The 20,367-nt window shown below is 32.4% G+C and overlaps 1 protein-coding gene and 2 pseudogenes across 1 annotated transcript; 1 reads left to right on the plus strand and 2 right to left on the minus strand.

Annotated features, from left to right (window-relative positions):
- Positions 1–568: 568 nt before the first annotated feature.
- LOC8277178 lies at positions 569–6,820 on the plus strand (annotated as a pseudogene).
- Positions 6,821–17,744: 10,924 nt separating this feature from the next.
- On the minus strand, positions 17,745–19,354 carry LOC112535789 (annotated as a pseudogene).
- Positions 19,355–19,385: 31 nt separating this feature from the next.
- LOC125369257 (disease resistance protein RPM1-like) lies at positions 19,386–19,871 on the minus strand. The gene has a single exon (XM_048371268.1). It carries the CDS (start codon positions 19,869–19,871, stop codon positions 19,386–19,388), a length of 486 nt encoding a protein of 161 aa, XP_048227225.1.
- Between the last annotated feature and the right edge of the window lie 496 nt (positions 19,872–20,367).

The following is a 20,367-nucleotide window of genomic DNA, read 5'->3' on the forward strand; positions in this document are numbered from 1 at the left end:
TAATCTGATATTCATCTTCCTGTAATTTCTAGCAATAACAATAAAGTTGGAAAAAAAATAATAGATGAATGATTTTAAGGATGTGGAATGCATACTTGACTTTTAAATATTGGCAAAATTCATTATTAAGCCCTTGAATCTTTCTGTTTTATTTTATTGAGCCATTAAATTTTTAGTTTGTGATTAAGCCTTTGCACTTTATTTTTGGTTTTTCTAAAGACTTTATATAAATTCCAAGAAATTTTTGTTTGTTTTATTAAGCTCTTGTATTTTTATTTTTACTTTAAAAACCATTAGGTATTCAATAAAAGCAAAAATAATAATTCAATTACTCAATGAAACATAATAAAAATTAAAGAAATTAATAAAATAAAACTGAAAAGTTGAAGAGCTTAAAAGTGTATTTTGACATTTTACCTTTTAATTGAAATTAATATACTTCCGAGTTTTATTTTACTAATCTTTCATGCCCTTGTAATTCTTTATTTAATTTAACAAATACTTGAATTCTGTCTTTTCAATAATATTTAAGCACTTAGATGTAATATATGTGGATGTGTTAAATGAAGGTTTATATCAATAGAGTATGTATTACAAAAGAGCTGTCTATTAGATTATACTAAAGCCTAAAGTGTTTAAACGATCAAATTATTAAAATTTAAGTGTTCGAATATGCATGGTACTCGAGTCAGCTTCAGCATCATCATCTGTATTGAAGTCAATGCCAAAACCACATTAGTCAATTGATCTGCACTTGATATGTAATGAAAATAAATAAGAGAGGCTTGATTGCTACAGGCTACAGGTCATATTTTGTCCTACCAAAGTGAATGGTGTTTCCTATCATATGAAGACCAGCAGATTTTTTGTGGTTACAGCCAAGTCAATAAGCGTTATTTCTTTTTTTTTTTTCCTTACTTCAGACCTGCAACAGTGTAGCAAAAGAGAGAAGGTCACACATTCCAGAAATTTTATACTGCTAGAGTAACGAGGAGAGTAATTATAACTGCAAGGAAGAAAACTGGTAGAGTGAAAAGTGGGGCAAAAACATGGCAGCAGGTCCAGCAGATTTCTTGGTTAGCAAGATAATGTCTCTGATTGAAAACGAAGCAGCCTTATTAGGAAGTGCTCATGATGAACTTGAAGAGATCAAGCGTGAACTGTTGAGCATGAGATCCTTTCTAGAGGATACAGATATAAGAAGACCTCAGACAGAAGGCAAGAAAACATGGGTGGCTAGTGTAAGAGACTTGGTCTATGATGTTGAAGACATCATCGATGAGTTCATGTACCACATGACAAGCAACATGGTAGGCACGAATCCGCAGGACACTCTACAAGACCTTTGGCTTCCCCAAATGTCTGTGGGAAAGGCATCAAATTGCCTCCAGGCTGCAAAGGATCAAAGGTCTGGTTAAGTCCGTACTTGAGAGAAATCAATGGTATCATATTGGTCCTATTGAAGGCTCAAGTTCGAGTGATAGCTACAGAGGGATGATCCATGAAGAGTCATCTTTGTTTGTTAAAGATGATGAACTTGTGGGTATTGAAGATGAAAGGGAACTAGTTATTGGGTGGCTAACAAATGGAGAACAGCAGCGGGTAACTGTGTTAGTAGTTGGAATGGTTGGATCTGGGAAAACAACTCTAGCTGTAAAGGCTTATAATTGCCAAATTGTAAAGCACCATTTTGATTGCTATGCTTGGGTTACTGTCTCCCAAGCTTATGTCATTGAGGATTTGTTTAGAAGCTTGATCAAGCAGTTCTACCAAGCTGCAAAGGAGGCAGTTCCTATGGAGTTGAGTAGCATGAACTACCATCAGCTGGTGGAGATGCTTGTGAACTACCTGGAGCCCAAGAGGTATGGTTCGAAATTCTGGTATAGTTCGAAATATGTATTCTTGATTATCATAGAAGAAAATGATAAACAATAACAAATAGGCTAGAAGCTGTCGTGGTGTTAGGTGTATTAGTTGTTGACTAATAAAAGTTATGTATTTTTTTTCTCCAGAAGAAGAGGCTGAATCAACTAGAATGTAGACTTTATCTAAAGAAGTACTATGTTGACTTAATACTTATTTCTACTAAGTTGTTATGTGTTTCTTCTTTCCTTTTTAAACTTCAACAGGTATATAGTTGTTTTGGATGATATATGGAGTTCAAATCTTTGGCATCAAATTAAAGTCTCTTCCAAATGGCTGGCTTAGCAGTTGAGTCATGCTTACAACTAGGAATGAAAGTGTAGCATCTCTTTCTTTTGAAGTTGGAAGCCATGTCCACCATAATCGTCCACTTTCACAAAATGAATCATGGGCTCTATTTTGCATGAAAGCATTCTCAAGGTATGGCAATAAATGCCCCTCAGAGCTTGAAGTTTTAGCCGAGGACATTGTGACAAAATGCCAAGGACTACCTCTTGCAATTGTTTCGTTGGGCGGTCTACTGTCAGCAAGAAGCTCAATATCAGAATGGATGACGGTTTGTAATACCGTAAGTTGGGAGTTACACAACAATCAAATGCTTCAAGCAGTAAAAAGCATCTTGTTACTGGGTTATAATGACTTGCCATACAGACTTGAGCGTTGTTTTCTGTATTGTTGTTTATTTCCTGAGGATTATGAAATTAAGCGGAAAAAACTCATCAGGTTATGGATGGCAGAGGAGTTTGTAGAACAGGTAAGAAGGATCACGCCAGAACAGGTTGCTGAGGGATATCTGTTGGAATTAATCCGGCGAAATATGCTTCAAGTTATACAAAGGAACTCATTTGGACTCCTAAAAGCATGTAAGATGCGTGATATGCTACGAGCACTTGCTCTTTCAATATCAGAAAAGGAGAAATTTTGTACTGTAGATGATGAACAAAAAGTAGGAGCAAGAGAAGAAGGTATAGTACGTCGTCTGTCAATTCAAGCAATTGAACAAGTAAATAAACACTATGGGGGTATGTCACAGCTGCGCTCTCTGTTTTTGTTTGTCAGTGATGTGCTCCATCCATTTTCCTTGGATAAATTGTCATATGGATTTAAGCTTTTGAGGGTGTTGGAGCTAGAAGATGCTCCAATTGAAAAATTGCCGAATGACATAGTCATTTTGTTTAATTTGAGATACTTGAACTTGAAAAGAACCTTTGTTAAGGAGCTTCCAAAATCAATTGGAAGATTGCAGAACCTTGAAGCATTAAATATTGACGATACCAACATTGAGGCACTTCCAAAAGGGATTGTGAAGTTGCAGAACTTACGGAGATTTGTTAGCACTCCGGTTAAATCCTGGATTTTATCGCAATTTCAATTATGTTTCTAGCGTACAAGTGCCTTCAAATTTAAGTTATTTAAAGAACTTGCAAGTCCTAGGTTGTGTAGAATCTAATAGAGAGATGATAAAACAAGTGAGAAATATGAGCCAACTTGTGAGACTTGAACTTTCAAAGTCAAAGAGTTTGATGAAATGGACTTGTGCTCTGCAATCCAAAATATGCAACTCCTTCGCCGCTTATTTGTGATGGAAGTAGTCTGAGGTCCTTCAAATGGATGCACTGAAATCATCTCCACTAAGCCTTACTAAACTCACTTTGGTTGGAAAGCTGGAGAAGATCCCAGAATGGTTTAACACACTACAGAATCTTAGGGTCTTATATCTGCACTGGTCCAGTCTAGTTAAAATCCAGCTTCAGATCTTGTAGCACTTCCTAATTTGAGGTGCCTTCCTCTTGTCAAAGCTTATGAAGGAAACACTTTGCATTTTATTAAAGGGTTTAATAAGCTTGAAATCCTAGAGGTTATTAATTTTCCTGCACTTGAGCATATAACTTTAGTTGAGGGAGTAATGCCAAATCTCAAAGAACTAAGCATTGGTAATTGTGATACTTTGGTGATGATTCATTGGGGCATCCAATATCTTACCAACCTTCAAGAACTGACATTGATGAATGTTCCAAAGCGAGTAACAGAGTGCATTCGTGCGCTATCTGGTGTAGATCGGGTAATGGTCCAACACATTCCCAAGATAAACCATGTTTACGCTTCTTCTTCGGGGTGGTCACGACAAAGCTTATCCTATGTTCTTTGCCTAAAAGGTAAAAGGTGATGCTTCTGTCTCTTATCTTGTTTCCGTAAATAAGATCTGAGTTTAGTGTGCTTGTCTGTTGATTAATAGTAAGATCTTTCATCAACTTCAATTCATATATGATTAATATGTTTGTTTTAAGCTACTTATTTCAGCATGTTTAAAGTTGCATACTTGGTACTTCTAGTGGGTTCTTATGTGTATTCTATTTACTTGTATTGTGGAGATGGTAATAGAAATGTGTTGTAGTGTTGAGATTTTTTAGAGACTTCAAGGTGATACTTTTGCTTATTATTAACCTAAAGCTCTATTGTACTAATTTACATTAGTTGTAAATACATGTCTTTTCTTGATTTAGGGAGATTTGTCTATCTAAAGTGAAGAGCTGTAATTTGTTGCTATATAAGTCAGCCTAAGATTAATGAAAATTAGAGAATTAAAAAAGATATTCTAATTAAGTTATATTCTCTCAATTTTTTGTCTGTAATTGTAAAGTTTTCTTCAATAGTTGAGTTTGTTATGTGTTACAAATATTGTATAAGATTGTATATACTAATTAGAAGACTAATTTAATTAGGAGTCCTAGTCCTACTTAGATTGAGATTGTATATATTGTGTATATATATATGGGTGTAACTCTATTGATTAAAAAAATAAGATTTTCAAATTTTTCACCTAAATTACATGGTATCAAAGCTGTGAAAGAATTCTGGAATTTATTTTCTTCTTCTCTTGCTGCCTAATGAAGCAGCCAACAATGTATTTTCTTTGGGTCACCAAGCTAGGGTTTCTCGGGTCCCCTTCCTTTAGTGTCCATTATTCTCACCTCCTGCACTAGAAGAAGCACTAGCCGCTGATCGACCTTCACCTAGAGTTTTGTATCCGGAGACCCTACGTGTGTCACGTGCCGCCAGAAGCTTCCTGCTACAGAACCATGCGCCGGCTCGTGGAGGCGCGTCTCTTGCCAGAAATTGCTTTAGTTGTTTCGGGCAGCTCCTCTCAGCCTCTACAAATTGTTTTTATACCTGTTTGGGTCAGCATCAATCATAGTGTGGGATCTCTTTTGGTACATGTTTGATTTTTTCAGAAAATTTCTTAGGCAGAATTTGTTTTCTATATTCGGGTTTGTTTTTCATAAAATATGATTGAGAAAAAGGATGTGGTGGTTTTTGATGTGGTTCCTGTGATTTCGAAAATCATGGAACATAAGCTTAATGTTACAAATTATCTTGATTGGTGTCAAACTATTGAATTATATGGATAGTCATTTGACTGATGATCCTCCAAAAGAGGATGCTAGACTACCTTAGATGATAGAGGATGCTCGCTTGTTTTTATAGATACGTAATTCTGTTGAAAGTGAGGTAGTTGATATGGTTACTCACTGTAGGACAGTTAAAGAATTATTGAGTTATTTAGAATTCCTATATTCGGAAAAGGTGAATATTTTTTGAATTTATGATGTGTTTAAAGCATTTTATAAGGCAGACAAAGGTGATAGGTCCTTTACCAACTATTTTATGGATTTCAAGATAGCATATGAAGAACTTAATATGTTGCTTCCATTTAATAGTGATATAATTGTTCAACAAGCACAACATAAAAAGATGGTTGTTATAAGTTTTTTAGCCGGAATCCCTTTGAAATTTGAGACTGCTAAACCTCAGATGCTTTCTACTTCAGAGATTTCCTCTCTACAAGATGTTTTTAGTAGGGTCCTTCATATAGAAAGTTCTTCATCTATTCAGCTTAGTAGTGTCCTGGTTAGTCATAATACTACATCTGAATTAGGAAGACAACAATACAAGAGTGAAAATTGTAGTAAAAGGATGGCATCTAGCACCTATGATAGGATACTAATGCTCGTGGGCAAGAGTTAGGAGAGATAGTATGTTACTACTATCATAAGCAAGGACAAATGAAGCGAGATTGTAGGAAGTTGCAAAATAAGAAAACTCAGTCCACCCATGTTGCATCCACCATGCAAAACTTGTTTAGTATTAAGAATCATTGAAAAAATTTGTCCAGCACCAAGAATCATTGAAAACTGAATCTCCTCTTGTTACTGCCATCGTCGAGTTAGATAAACCCAAGACATGTCTTGTTTCCTCCTCTTCGAAATGAGCCATTGATTATGGTGCTACAGATCACATGACAGGTAATTCAAAATTGTATTCTACCTTTTAGTCACATAAATCTACCTCTCCAGTTACTTTAGCAGATGGGTCAACATTTTGTGTTACTAGGTCTGGCTTAATTAATCTCAGTATCGACACTTTCTTGTCATTAGTTCTTGATTTACCACAACTATCATTTAATTTAATTTCTATAAGCAAACTCACTCGTAGCCTTAGCTGTTGTGTCTCATTTTTTTTTCTGATCATTATTTCTTTCAGGATATCACAACGAAGAGAATTATTGGTAAAGAACATGAATCTGGAGGTTTCTACATTCTTGATGTATAAATTCTAAGATCTATAGTCTGTTTTGGAGTCGTAACCCCTTTTGAAGCACATTGTAGGTTGGTCCACCCTTTTCTCCATGTGTTAAAGCAACTTTGTCCTCAGTTTCAGAGTTGTCTTCATTAAAGTGTGAGTCTTGTCAGTTTGCTAAACATCATTGTCTTAGTTCAAGTCCTAGAGTCTATAAACAAGTTAGTGTTTCTTTTTTTGAGTTAGTCAATTCAGATGTTTGGGGTCCATGTTCAGTTGAGTCCAAAACTGGATATAAGTATTTTGTTACCTTTATTAATTACTCTCGTATGATATGATTATATTTAATGAAAAACCGTTCGGATGCGTTTTTTATTTTTTTGCTTTTTGGGCTAAAATTAAGACACAATTTAATATTTCTATATAAATGTTGAGAAGTAATAATGTTAAGGAGTACTTATTAGAATCCTTTCAAACTTACATGCTTAAATATGGCACTCTTCATCAAACATCTTGTATAGATACATCATCTCAAAATGGAGTTGCTGAAAGAAAAAATAGACATCTTCTTGAAACTGCAAGAGCTTTGTTTTTCCAAAGTAAGGTTTCTAAACTTTTATGGGCTGATGCAGTTTCAAGAACATATTTTTTAATTAATCGTATATCTTCATCTGTCTTTTAGGATAAAACTCCTTATCCTGTTCTGTTCCAAATAAAATATTGTATCCTGTTGAACCTAGGATTTTTGGGTGTACATCCTTTGTTTGGGATATTCGTCCTTAGATTACCAAGCTAGATTCAAAACTTTGAAGTGTATTTTTCTTGGATATTCTCATATTAAAAAAGGATGTAGATGTTATTGCCCTTTTCTTAACATATATCTTATGTTAGCTGATGTTACTTTTCTAAAAGATACACCTTTCTTTCCATCTACTCCTCCTTCAAGTCAAGTGGAGGATGAGGATTTGTTAATTTATACTGTTACACCTACTTTTGATAGACCTAAGCCACTTATAGTACATGTTTATTCTAGGCGATCAACCCCTACGGATCCATGTCCTGAACCAGCTTCTACGTTGTTAAATCCAGTCTCTATAATGAACTTCCTATTGCTCTTCGTAAAGGTAAGCGTACGTGCATTTATCCAGTGTCTCATTTGTGTCTTATAATCAATTGTCATCCTCTTCTTTTTCTTTTACTGCATCTCTAGATTCTATATCTATTCCTAAGACTGTTAAAGAAGCCCTTTCTCACCCTAGTTGGCGTAAGGCTATGATTGAGGAGATGAGTGCTTTAAAAAATATTGGTACTTGGATCTTGGTTGATTTTCCTGCAACTAAAAAAGCTATTGGGTGTGAATGGGTGCTTAAAGTCAATCATGATAGATCCATTGCAAGATTGAAAGCCCGTCTTGTTGCTTAAGAATATGCTCAGACTTATGAAATAGATTATTTTTATACATTTTCTCCTGGTGCTAAGCTGACTTTTTTAAGATTGTTTATTTCTATGGCGACTACTCATAATTAGCCTCTTCATTAGTTGGACATCAAGAATGCTTTTCTCCATGGGAATCTTCAGGAGGAAGTTTATATAGAGCAATAGCCTAGTTTTGTTGCTCAGAGGAAGTATGGGAAAGTTTGCTATCTTCAGAAGTTTATGTATAGATTGAAGCAGAGTCTTCGTGCTTGGTTTGAAAAGTTTAGTCAGACAGTTGAAAGTTTAGCATAAAAAAAAGTAAGTCAGATCATTTTATTTTCTTTAAGTATTCTGCTACTATCATTCTATTAGTTGTGTATATGGATGATATTGTCGTTTTTGGGAGTGATACTATAGGGATTTCATCCGTTAAATCTTTTCTCCGCACTCAGTTTCATACTAGTGATTTGGGAATGTTGAGATACTTCTTGGGTGTGGAGGTAATAAGAAGTAAGAAAGAAATATTTTTATCTCAAAGAAAATATATACTTGACTTATTGTTTGAGACAGAAAAGTTGGGAGCTAAGCCATGTAGTACTATAATAGTTCCTAATTTGCAGCTCACGAAAGATGATGAGTTATGTAAAGATCCTAGGCGATATATAAGATTAGTTGGAAAGTTGAATTATCTTACTATGATTCGTCCAAATATTGTGTATTCAGTTGGTATGATGAGATAGTACATGTTCTTTATAACAATTAATCATTGGATAACTTTCGAACAAATTTTATGCTACTGAAAAGAAGCACCTGGACGAGGAATATTATATGGTAACCATAATTATACTAGGATTGAATGCTTTTCGGATGATGACTGGTCATGATCCAAAGATAATCGAAGGTCTACTTCAAGCTATTGTGTATTCGTTGGAGAGAATTTGGTTTCATGGAAAAGCAATAAGCAAAATGTTGTCTCACGTTCAAGCGCGAGATCATAGTATAAAGCTATGCCCAAGTTTGTGAGTGAAATAACGTGGATATCAACTTTTGACTGAAGTAGGTCTAAAAACTTCAGTACTAGCCAAGTTGTGGTGTGATAATCAAGCTACTCTCCATATTATATCCAATCCTGTATTTTATAAACGAACTAAGCATATCGAGATTGACTGCCATTTTATTCGTGAGAAGATTCAACAAGATTTGATTTCCACAGGTTATATGAAGACGAGAATAATTGGGAGATATCTTTGCGAAGGCTCTTAATGGAACTCGAGTTGACTATCTTTGTAACAAGTTAGGCATGATTAATATCTATGCTTCAGCTTGAGGCAGAGTGTTACTGATGTTGTATAGGATTGTTATACCATGAACCCGAGTCCACGATTCTTCATATATCAAGCATACAACATACGTGTGAGATTTTTTTTTTTTTTTTACTTTTACTTTAAATGTTAAAAGTTATCTCTTTACAAATACTACTTTTTCTTTAGTATGTCTCATCTCTTTATTCTTTTACTATATTATTGTTAATAATTATTTAGTATATTTTTATTTTAATTTTATATTTTCAGTATATTTTATATTTTTTTATTACAACATTAAATTTATCTTTTAATAATATGCTAATTTTTTTATTATAAAATAACATATATTAAAAATGAGATTTTATACATATATGAAACTTTATTAACAATTTAATTTTTCTATTAAAATATTAGGTTTAATCTTTTCTTTACTATATATTTATATATTAAATTATATTATTTTTTACTTAAAAAAATAAATTAGTTATTCTTATCATTACATAATAATATTTTGATTTTAAAATTTAATAATAATAATAAAATATCAAAATTAATAATTTTATATTTATAATTACAAATTACAAAACACAATCATATGTTGTGAACACAAGTTCATTAGTAAAAACTATAAACATTAATCATAAAACTACAGGTTTGTAAGTTAACAGTAGGTTCATGAATTATAAACTATAAGTTCATTATAAATGTACTTGAAGTTCATATATAATATCCTAAAAATTTATAAAAATATACAGATAAATAGGTTAAAAACAAAAGGTTCATAATTTATAAACTATAAATTCACCACATGTACACCTAAAATTCATAAATTATTGTTTAGAAATTTATAATTTGAAAAACATATTCATATTTAACTGATAAATTTATAGTTCAGTGCTAATGAATTTATACCTTACATTTACTGAACCTATAAATAATAATTAATGATTTTGTTGTTTATAATTATATTTAACATCAAATCTTCAATAAACCTACATTGTACTACCAATGAACCTATAATTTATATCTAATGAATAAAATGAATATGCATGTTAATGAAAATTCAATGTCATATAAAAATAAATATAATATTTTATAAAAAAAATAGAACTATCTTTAAAGTTACTAAAAAAACTACTAAAAAATGTTAAAATTTGTAAATAAAAGTTACATTGAGAATTTTAAATCATAAAACTAAAAGTTCGTAAGTTAACAACAAGTTCATAAATTATAAACTATAAATTCATTACAAGTATACTTGAAGTTTAATATAATATCATAGAAGTTCATAAAAATATACAGATTTATAAGTTAAAAACAAAAGGTTCATAAGTTATAAACTATAAGTTCATAACTTGTATACCTAAGTTTTATAGATTATAATTTAGAAATTCATAATTTGAAAAACAATTTCATATTTTAATTGATGAATTACACTTCAGAACTGATGAATCTATACCTTATATTTGATGAACCTATAAGTAATATTTAATGATATTGTTGTTTATAATTATATTTAACAATAAATCTTTAATGAACCTACATTCTACTATTAATGAACCTACAATTTATATCTAATGAACCTAATAAATATGAGTGACAATGAAAATTCAATGTCATATAAAAAATAAATATGATATTTTATAAAAGAAATAGAACTATCATTGAAGTCATTAAAAAATGTTAGAATTTATGAATAAAAATTACATTAAAAATTTTACGCAAATAAAAATTTTAGTTCCTTATTATTTCTATTAATATTTATTATACTAACATTATTATTATAAGAATCAATTACTAATAAAATTACTAGTTCTTAAATAATAAAATAATTTATATTTAATAAAAAATAAAAATAATTTTAAATTTAATATTTAATATTTAATAAAATTATTAATTTACCAAAATATCAAATATAAAATTATATTGTAAAATTTATAATTAACTAGATTTAGATATGACTATTTTATTGTGCAAAAGACTAAGGAAGCAAATAAAAGAAAAAGCATATTTAGTATTTACAATGGTCTTAAAATAAAAAAATTACAAATTTAGCTATTAGTCACACATGTCAAATGATTCAGTTTACATATTCGAATCCATGATATAATTTATCTATTATATAAGATTGTATATAGTAATTAGAAGACTAATTTAATTAGATTGAGATTGTATATATTTATATATATATATATATATATATATATATATATATATATATATATATATATATATAGGTGCAACTCTATTGATTAAAGAAATAAGATTTTCCAATTCTTCTATTAAATTATATTATGAAAGTCACAGATCGTAAAGATAAAATAAAGAAGGATATCTTCAGCTTTCTCCATCTAGATCTCACTGGTGTTTGCAGCCTGTTGAAGTAGATGCTAAAGTTTCACTGACGTTTGGTTTTCGTTTTCCGAGTGTTTATATCTTTTTACGCAAGAATCCCAAGTATAGCTGAAAACATGTGCGACTTTCTTTACCTGTAATACCAATCTTCTCAGTTAATAAAACTGCACCAAACTCTCTATTCTTACTTGCAGAAATTATGTTTGTGTGTGTGTTTTCCCATATCGTTAATAGTTATCTACTGCTATAAAATTGCATAAATGTACGAATCAGAAGAATATAAGTTACAGCAAAAGCTCAATTAGTTCTATTAGCATTTTCCTTCAAGTTACAGCAAATGGTGTAATAGCTTTTACTCTTTATGGGGACCATAATCCTATCTTGTTCTTGCTGCTAAAGCAAGGTTGAAGGTGCTTTATTTCCAGCATCACTAGTATTCGTCTGGGGAGGCTCGGCATTCTCGTCTGTGAAGATGAACAAGAAATAGTTCCAAGTTGCAACAAACATCTGTATTGCTTGTGTTAGTTTTTTTCCGCCTTAAAACCCAACAGCAGCTCCATTTTTTCTAGTTCATGGAAGTATTTAGATACTGTTCAACCAACTCCATATTAGAATTTAACCACCAAGTATGGGATGGATTGGTGTGGTTCTTCTACGCCTAGGATACCAGATATTTATTTCGCTAAAAAAAAATGGCTTAATAATCCTGCAGATTCTGAAACCATTAAAAGAACACCCAATAACTTATTGGGTACTGTACGATACCATTGGGACAATATTACCAAAGGAGTTGCAAATGGCCTCTCCTTCGAGAAAAAAACCTATTTCTGTCTATGGAGAGAAACCCCTTGGAACACCTTTGTTGAGAAGTTCCCTTCCCTTTTCTAAAATGCCTAATTGGTCTACCTCAACAAATGTACCTGAAAACTTGTACTTTCTGAATTATATGAAGCCAGTAAGCAAACAGCAAATCCGTAGGCATTTGAACCTGACATTACTTTTCCTGTTACAGATGTCAGTTTTTTTTTTTGTTGACCCCTCATATCGACGAATTAGAAGATATGTCAACTGGAAATTGTATATGGAAACAATGATTAGTGAAATATCGCGAATTGAGATGCCTATAATCTTTTATATAGTAGCATATTTAAAAGTAAAGGCCATTCTTCGGGTCAAATAAAAAAGAATATGTCAGTGACATAGCACGACAAAACACTCTCCGAGAGCTTCTATGACATGCTGTTGTTGTTGCCATATTCCATATGTCACAATGGATCTATGATAAGATCATTTACTTATAATGGAATGATATACAAAGTCAATAGATCTCAATTAATACAAATAGAATTTATGACTATACAAAGTGTAGAGAATAGTTCTAGATATGGTCCATGATGCGAATCAACCCCTTCATTTTACGTCAAAGATCTTATGAAGTTGAAATAATCTCAAACTGCTAATCATACTCAATCGAATAATATAATAATAATATCCCCTCGTAGTTCAGACTTTATTTTATGACTTTTCAAATGCAAGGAGAGCGCTTATTTAGTCCATCCTTTGAGTTGGATATCTTAAATTTGGACAGTTTTCCAGCAGCAGATATTGATGCCATTATGCCTTCAGAAAGGCATCACTGATTCTCAGTACATTGCTCTGTCTAAGCTTAGATTTGAATTCTCATGCTGAAGAGCAGGTTACTATTTTGTAAAGATGGCGAGGTTTCACAAGTTCATACTGAGATCGCCATCAGTAGCTCCCTGACAAAACAAAGGAACGTCCAAGGTTTGCTGCAAACGGAATATGAGCTACCTCCTGACAAGAATGATTACAAATTTTTCACTCACGGCTTCAAAAGAAAATCTGAAAAACCACAGTTTTCGAAAAATAACGTTTAGCTATGGCGTTGTCTGGAAGAAAAGGTCAGTCCATTAATCAAAATAACCCACCAGAAATCTGCTAGCCAAGTTGACACCATTATCTTACCGGCCAACATCTATTCTCGAGTTGCCGCAAAACGGGATGATCATATGGCCACTCCAACACTACGATACAGTAGGATTTCTGGGTTTCTGACATCAATTAGTGATTCAGTAAAATCTTCCTTTATCAGTGTAAAAGAAACCATATTCTGGCCTTATGTGTTTGAGTGGCCATGACTGGAATCATGAAGAAACTTGAGGCAAAATCTTGTGCTGGAAACTCGACATAAAGAAACTATACATCATTGCCATAATTCGCAATCATTTATCAGAAATTATAGTGCCAAATCAGATTTTACAGTAGAAATGGAAAAAACAGTTAGAATATGCATCTGGGTCATAATCAAACAGAAAGCTTGTTGAACGAAGAAGCTGCTCTTGTAGATATCAGGACAAGCTTCCATAAAAGCCTCCTGCTGAAGTTAGGTAGTAATGGCTGATTATTTGTGATATACCTTTGTTCGGAATGATCCAGAGTCTTCACTGCATATGCAATTCGAGAGTACATCATATACAATAGAAATCTCTGCCACTTGAGAAAGATGACAGAAGATTTTGACAGCTGATATGCTCTTCTTTCATTCGCAACTTCCGGGTAGACAAGTAATGCAATTGACAAAAGCTCTGCTGTACAGAGGTTGAATGAGTAGTTGAATCGTGCATGTTTCTTGCTGGATTAATTTTGCAAAACTTGAATAATGAAATCCAGGAAATTGCTATACTATATAAGAACTTTTGTCCTTGACAGACAGATATAGTATCTTAGGTCATGCAGTAGCTATAAAATGAGTCAACTTGCTCAAAATCAAATAAGTTTTACTATTTACCCAATGTGATAATAAATACAAAAACAATCTAACTTGCTAAAAGAAAAACAAATAGTATCTAATTACTATCTCCTTATGCGGCAATTATAAGACTAAACTGATAATTTAAAACTATAATTTCATTGTTGAACTTATTATCAAGTATCAAACTCGTTCAAAATTAATTTTATTAGTAAATTATAGTAAAATATTATTTTTAACACAAATTAATTTTAGTGTCTAACTAAAATAATAAATGTAATTCTTTTTCCTGCTTTAAATTTTTATTTTTAATACAACTTAATTTATGCAAATTTAAACATCTTAAAACTACTTATATTTACAATAATTTTATTAAGTTACTATATAATTTAATTTTAGTTATTAATATAAAATAAAAATTTCTAGTTAAAAAATATCATTCTATTGTTACTTTTATTATATATTATAATTAAATTATATAAAAAGTAAGAATTAAATTAAACAATAATATTTTAATTTAGTGAAATAATTTAGACACTAAGTTGACAAGTTCACTGTCAATGAAGAAGATCATAATACTCTTGTATATTAAAAGTAAAGCTTTTATCAATCATTCAAATAAGATTAATACGAGTAAAATTTTAATTTTTAATATATTTTAATTTTAGTGTCTAATAAAATAATAGATTTTAACTATTTATTTTATTTATAAATTTAAAATTAAACTACATAGTAATTTAATAATATTAAATAAAAAATAAGTGTTTTTAATACGTTTAAACTTTCTTGAATTAAATTATGCTAAAAAATAAAAAATAAAAATAAGTAAAAGAATATTAAATTTATTATTTTAATTAGGCACAAATTAATTTATGCTAAAAATAAAATTTTATTCTAATTTGATAATAAAGTTAATTTTAAAAGAGTTTAATACTTGATAATAAATTAAAGAATCAAATTGTAATATTAAATTACTAGTTTAGTCTTTCGACTAATACGGATGAAAATAGTTAATCTTATTAAAACCAAAAGAGTTTTAATATAATAAAAGAAATATAAAGATTGAATCATATATTAGATTAGGCCTTAATGGATACATAGTATCTAACTCAAGACAAATTCACCTCCCTATTCCATATTGGAAACGAAACCAAAACCAGTATATCCAAATTTGCAGTTAAAGACATAAATTAGTAAGAAAGAAAAATAAGTCTCTATAAAGAAAGAGAAGAAAAAGAAAAAGAAAAGCTAATGATTACAATGGAAAGGAAACATATTTTATAAATCAAATTTAAGGTAAAGCTTTTGCCTTTCATTTGAATTCTAATCAATTCTTTGCCATCTGAATCTTTTATCATGCAACTTTTATCTTCAAAGACAACTACGTAGCCTTTCTCCAATAACTGACCAACACTCAATAAATTTTGATCAATTTTGAGGACATAAAGAACATCATGAATTAGTTTTAAACCTGCACTCCCTTCAATTGCAATAGTTCCTTTGCCTTCTACAGCTATCTTTGCTCCATTTCCAATTCTGACTTTGGTGTTGTAGGTTGTATCAAGATCTCTGAATAATTCTTAATCAAAGGTCATGTGGTTTGTGCAACCACTATCAATCAACCAACTCTCGGTTGAGCTTGCAGTAGTAAAACAAGATACTACAAACAGCTCATCTTTATCAACTTCTTCAACTGCGACCTTTGTTTTTCCTTGTTGTGAAGACTTACAGATCTTGTCCATATGTCCTAATTGTCCACACTTATTGCATTTCACATCCGGCCTCTAACAACACTTTGCCTGTGGATGATTACTTTTCTTATAATAAGGACATGGTGAAAGATTTTGAGAAGTTTTGTTGTCATTATTATTGCTGAAAATCCCTGGCTTGTTCTTCTTGTTCTTGCTACCATAATTATTACTTTGAGATTTGACTAGCAAAGCTCCTTCAATGGAACCTTCCTGTCTCATAAGCCTTCTTTATTCTTGAGCTTGAAGTGTACTCAACAATTCTTCCAAGGTGATGCTTGATAAATGTCTTGAGTTTTTGAGGGAAGTGATTGTATGAAGACTGGCTCGCAAGGAACTAGCTTTCTCACCAGATCTGTCTGCAAGAGGCTAGGCAGGGAACTCAGAATGCCTAGAAGACAGAAGCACTAGATAGAACTCAAACTAAAGGGAAGGGACTGAAATGGATACTAGTCATATTTTTCAGGAATTGTTACAAGAATTTTTTGGACAATTCTAGAATCGGAGAGATCAGTACCAAGAAGCCTTATTTTATTTGCAATGATGAGGAGCTTGTCTGCATAGTCTTTGATCGTTTCTGAATCTTTCATCATTTGCATCTCAAATTCTCGAACTAGATTCAGTGTTTACATTCCTTCAATCCTTTCACTTCCTTCATACTCTTGCTTCAAGAAGTTCCAGATTTCATATGTTGTTTTCATTGTCATTATTGTGTTGAAAATAACAGAAGATACAGGTGTGAACAAAACTTTTCTTGCTTTGGATTTTCGAAGCCTCCATTCTTTGTGGTTCTTCATTTGTGCAACAATAGGATTGTTTGGCAAAGGGAAAACTTCATAGTCATCTTCAGCTTTCCATAAATCATTGGTGTCAAGATATGCTTCCATTTTGACAACCCACATTTGATAATTAATTCCATCAAATACAGATGGTGAAATGGCAGTGAAAGAAGTTTCTGACTCCATTGAATCTGATTGTAAGATATTTGGTGTTTGTATGTGTATATAAGTTTTTGTGTTTATGTGTTTATTTAGTGTTTTTTTATGGGTTTTTGTTTTTGTGTTTATGGGTTTTTGTGTTGTTACAAATCCCTTAAGAAAATATGCTTACTGATACCACTTTGTTGGTTTTGAGCAAAGAAAAAGATTAGTAGATATGAAAGGAGAATCTAATGTACTTTTATTGATTTCAAACATACTATTTATACATCAAAATATAACTAAATTTGCAGAAAAATCTGCTACGAGAAAGCATAAACTACTTCCTAAAAATCTGCATAATGAATAGTTCTTATTCTAACTAAAGCTTGACCACTTCAAGCATTTGCAGCTGGAGTCACTTATTCCAACAAAATTAAACAGAAGTAAACGTCTAAGCTTAGCAAAGCCACTAGAAAAATGAATCTCTTTTCGAACAAAGGCATTAACCAGTTCAAGGTTTCTCAAATGGGGTAGTGCTGCAATGTGAGGCAGTACATCTTCATTCAATCTAGACCAGTGCAAATATAAACTTGTCAGGAAGTGCAGTGAGCAAAACCAATGTGGTACCTTTTCCAGTTTCCCCGCCAAAATAAGTGTCTCGCGGCGGGGGCGGAGGTGATGGCAATGCATCCATTCGAAGGGACTCCTCTTCATTCCTTGCCATGAGAAACTAGTAACGTAGTCTTTTGAAGTTTAGGATAGAGGAGCAAAAGTCCATCTCATCCATTTCTCTCATATTGGAAATGCCCATTCTGTTCAATTGTGTCATCTTCCCAAGTTGCCTTATTGTGTCACCTTCTGCTTCGACAAAAGACGTGACTCGTAATTTCTTCAATCTGTAAATTTTAAATAGTGCTCGTGTCCCACTGACATATTGAAAAAGACAGACATGCCCATGATTATAACGATACATAATTAGATTTCTCAAGTTCTTTAGGCGCGCTACACCTATGGGAAGTTTCTTTATTGGTGTGTCTCTAATGTTCAGGGTCTCAAGGTTAATGAGTCCTCCAATAGATTTTGGAAGCTCTGCCACTTGGGTCCTTTTGAGGTTCAAGCACCTTAAGTTGAACAGAATCCCAAGACTATCTGGCAATTTCTCAATTGTAGAATTTTCCAAATCCAAGACCCTCAAATTTTTGAGTTTGGATAACAATGTATAGAGGACATACATAGAATGAGCCGCAAACACAAGGAATGAACGAAGCTGTGGCATACCGCTGTATGATTCAAGGTCCTCATTAGTTGTTTGAGTGGACAAGCGATGGGCATTATATAACTCAATATCTCCTCGTCCATCATATATAGTACAAAATTCCTCTCTCTCTGAGACTGACAGGAGCTCACATAAAAGATCATGCATCTTGCATGCTTTTGGCCTTCCAGATTGATTTCGTTCTATAACTTGAAGCATGCTCCAACAAGCAAGTTCCATAAGATAACTCTCTGCTAATTCTTTCGAAGTAATCCTACTAACTTGTGGAATAAACCCTTCTGCTATCCATAGCCTAATGAGCCTTTTACGTCGGATTATATGGTCTTCCGGGAAAAGGCAACAATATAGAAAACAAGGCTTAAGTGGGTATGGCAATTCGTCGAAACTACGCAACAAAATATTCTTGACTACTTCCAACTTCTGATTATTGTATAGCTGCCAATTCAAGTTGTCACAAACACTCCATTCTATCATTGACTTTTTGGAAGACATTTGACCACCCAAAGCCGCGACTGCCAGAGGCAGACAGTCACATTTTTTCACCAGTTCTTTAGCCAACGCTTTGAGCTCGCTTGGACAGGTTCTATCGGGATAACCTGAAAATGCTTTCATGCAAAAGAGACTCCAGGCTTCACTATTCTCCAATGGTCGAATGTGGAGAATATGGCTTCTAATGCCAGAAGAACCAAAACCAACATCTTCCTTTCGGGTAGTAACCACAATTCGAACATGCCCGTTGATTATTTGGAAATGCCACCTTAATTGCATCTAATAGATTTGTATACCACACGTCGTCCAAGACAACTAGGTATCTTTTCAGCTCTAGGTAGCTAATAAGAATCTCTACAAGATCTTTAAATCCCTTTGTATTCAAGTCAGGAATGTTATCCTCCCTTGACTGGTGGAATTCTTTGATCAAGCTCCTTTTGAGAGACGGTAATCCATGCATAGCAGTCAAAATGGCACTTCACTATTTCATTTTTGTATGTCTTAGCAACCAGCATAGTCTTTCCCGATCCCCCCCCTTCCAACCACAGAAATTGAACTTTGTTGCAATTCTCCATCCATCCAGCAACTGGCTTTCATCTTTGAACCCTACAATATCTTCTTTGATGAATAAAGATGAATCCCTGTGGTATAAAGTCCATTTGTGATCATCATCTGAACCGCACCCTTTATATAATTAATATCATATCTCTGTCTCCTCTGAGGCATGGCTTTGATGGTTTCATTGATTTTCTGCAATTTAGATCCAATCCTACGCATCACCCAAAGGTTTTTCGGAGTGCTCATCATTTGATGAAGGAATTGAGAGAAACAGCCCCCGGTGTGTTGCTGATGCATGTTATACATGAACTCATCAATGATGTCTTCAACTTGGTATGCTAGGTCCCTCACACTTGCCACCCACGTCTTCTCTCCTTCCAACTTCAACTGTTTTCTCTCAGCATCCACTAGAAAAGTTCTAATGCTTTCTAGTTCACTTCTGAGTTCTTTAAGTTCATCGTGGACACCTTCTAATAATAATGCTTCATTCTGAAGAGCAGATACCGTTATCCCAATTAGGTCGTCAACTACCATCGATGCCATGTTGGGCTACTATATTCATTCACTTCTTTCAACTCCTCGTATTATGTTCTGCAATTAGAACTATGTTGGGTTTAATCTTTTAAATTAAAATTATATTAATTTCTTAAGAAAATTAATATTAATGGTTAAATTTTTATTTTTATTTAATTCTTCTAATAATAATTTTAGTACGATGAATGTCAGTAGAAAAAAAAAACTAAATGTTCTATTTTATAAAATTATTCAATGTAATTTTTTTATAAATTTTAATATTTTAAATGTAATTTTTAAATAGCTTTTGACGATAAATTTTATATTTTCATCTTTAAATAAATATTAAAAGCGTTTTTAGTAGGTTCTGGACCCGTTATATGAGAGGTAAACGTCTGTATTTTAAGGGAGTTTTGCTGAATTTTTGATAGAATTTTTAAGTCGGGATTAGTCGAAATTTTTAGGCAGTCTAATTCTAAGAGTCCAAGGCTAGGATTAATTATGAAATATTTTATTA

Source organism: Ricinus communis, chromosome 2, assembly GCF_019578655.1.
Source record: "Ricinus communis isolate WT05 ecotype wild-type chromosome 2, ASM1957865v1, whole genome shotgun sequence".
NCBI classification, from domain to species: Eukaryota; Viridiplantae; Streptophyta; class Magnoliopsida; order Malpighiales; family Euphorbiaceae; genus Ricinus; species Ricinus communis.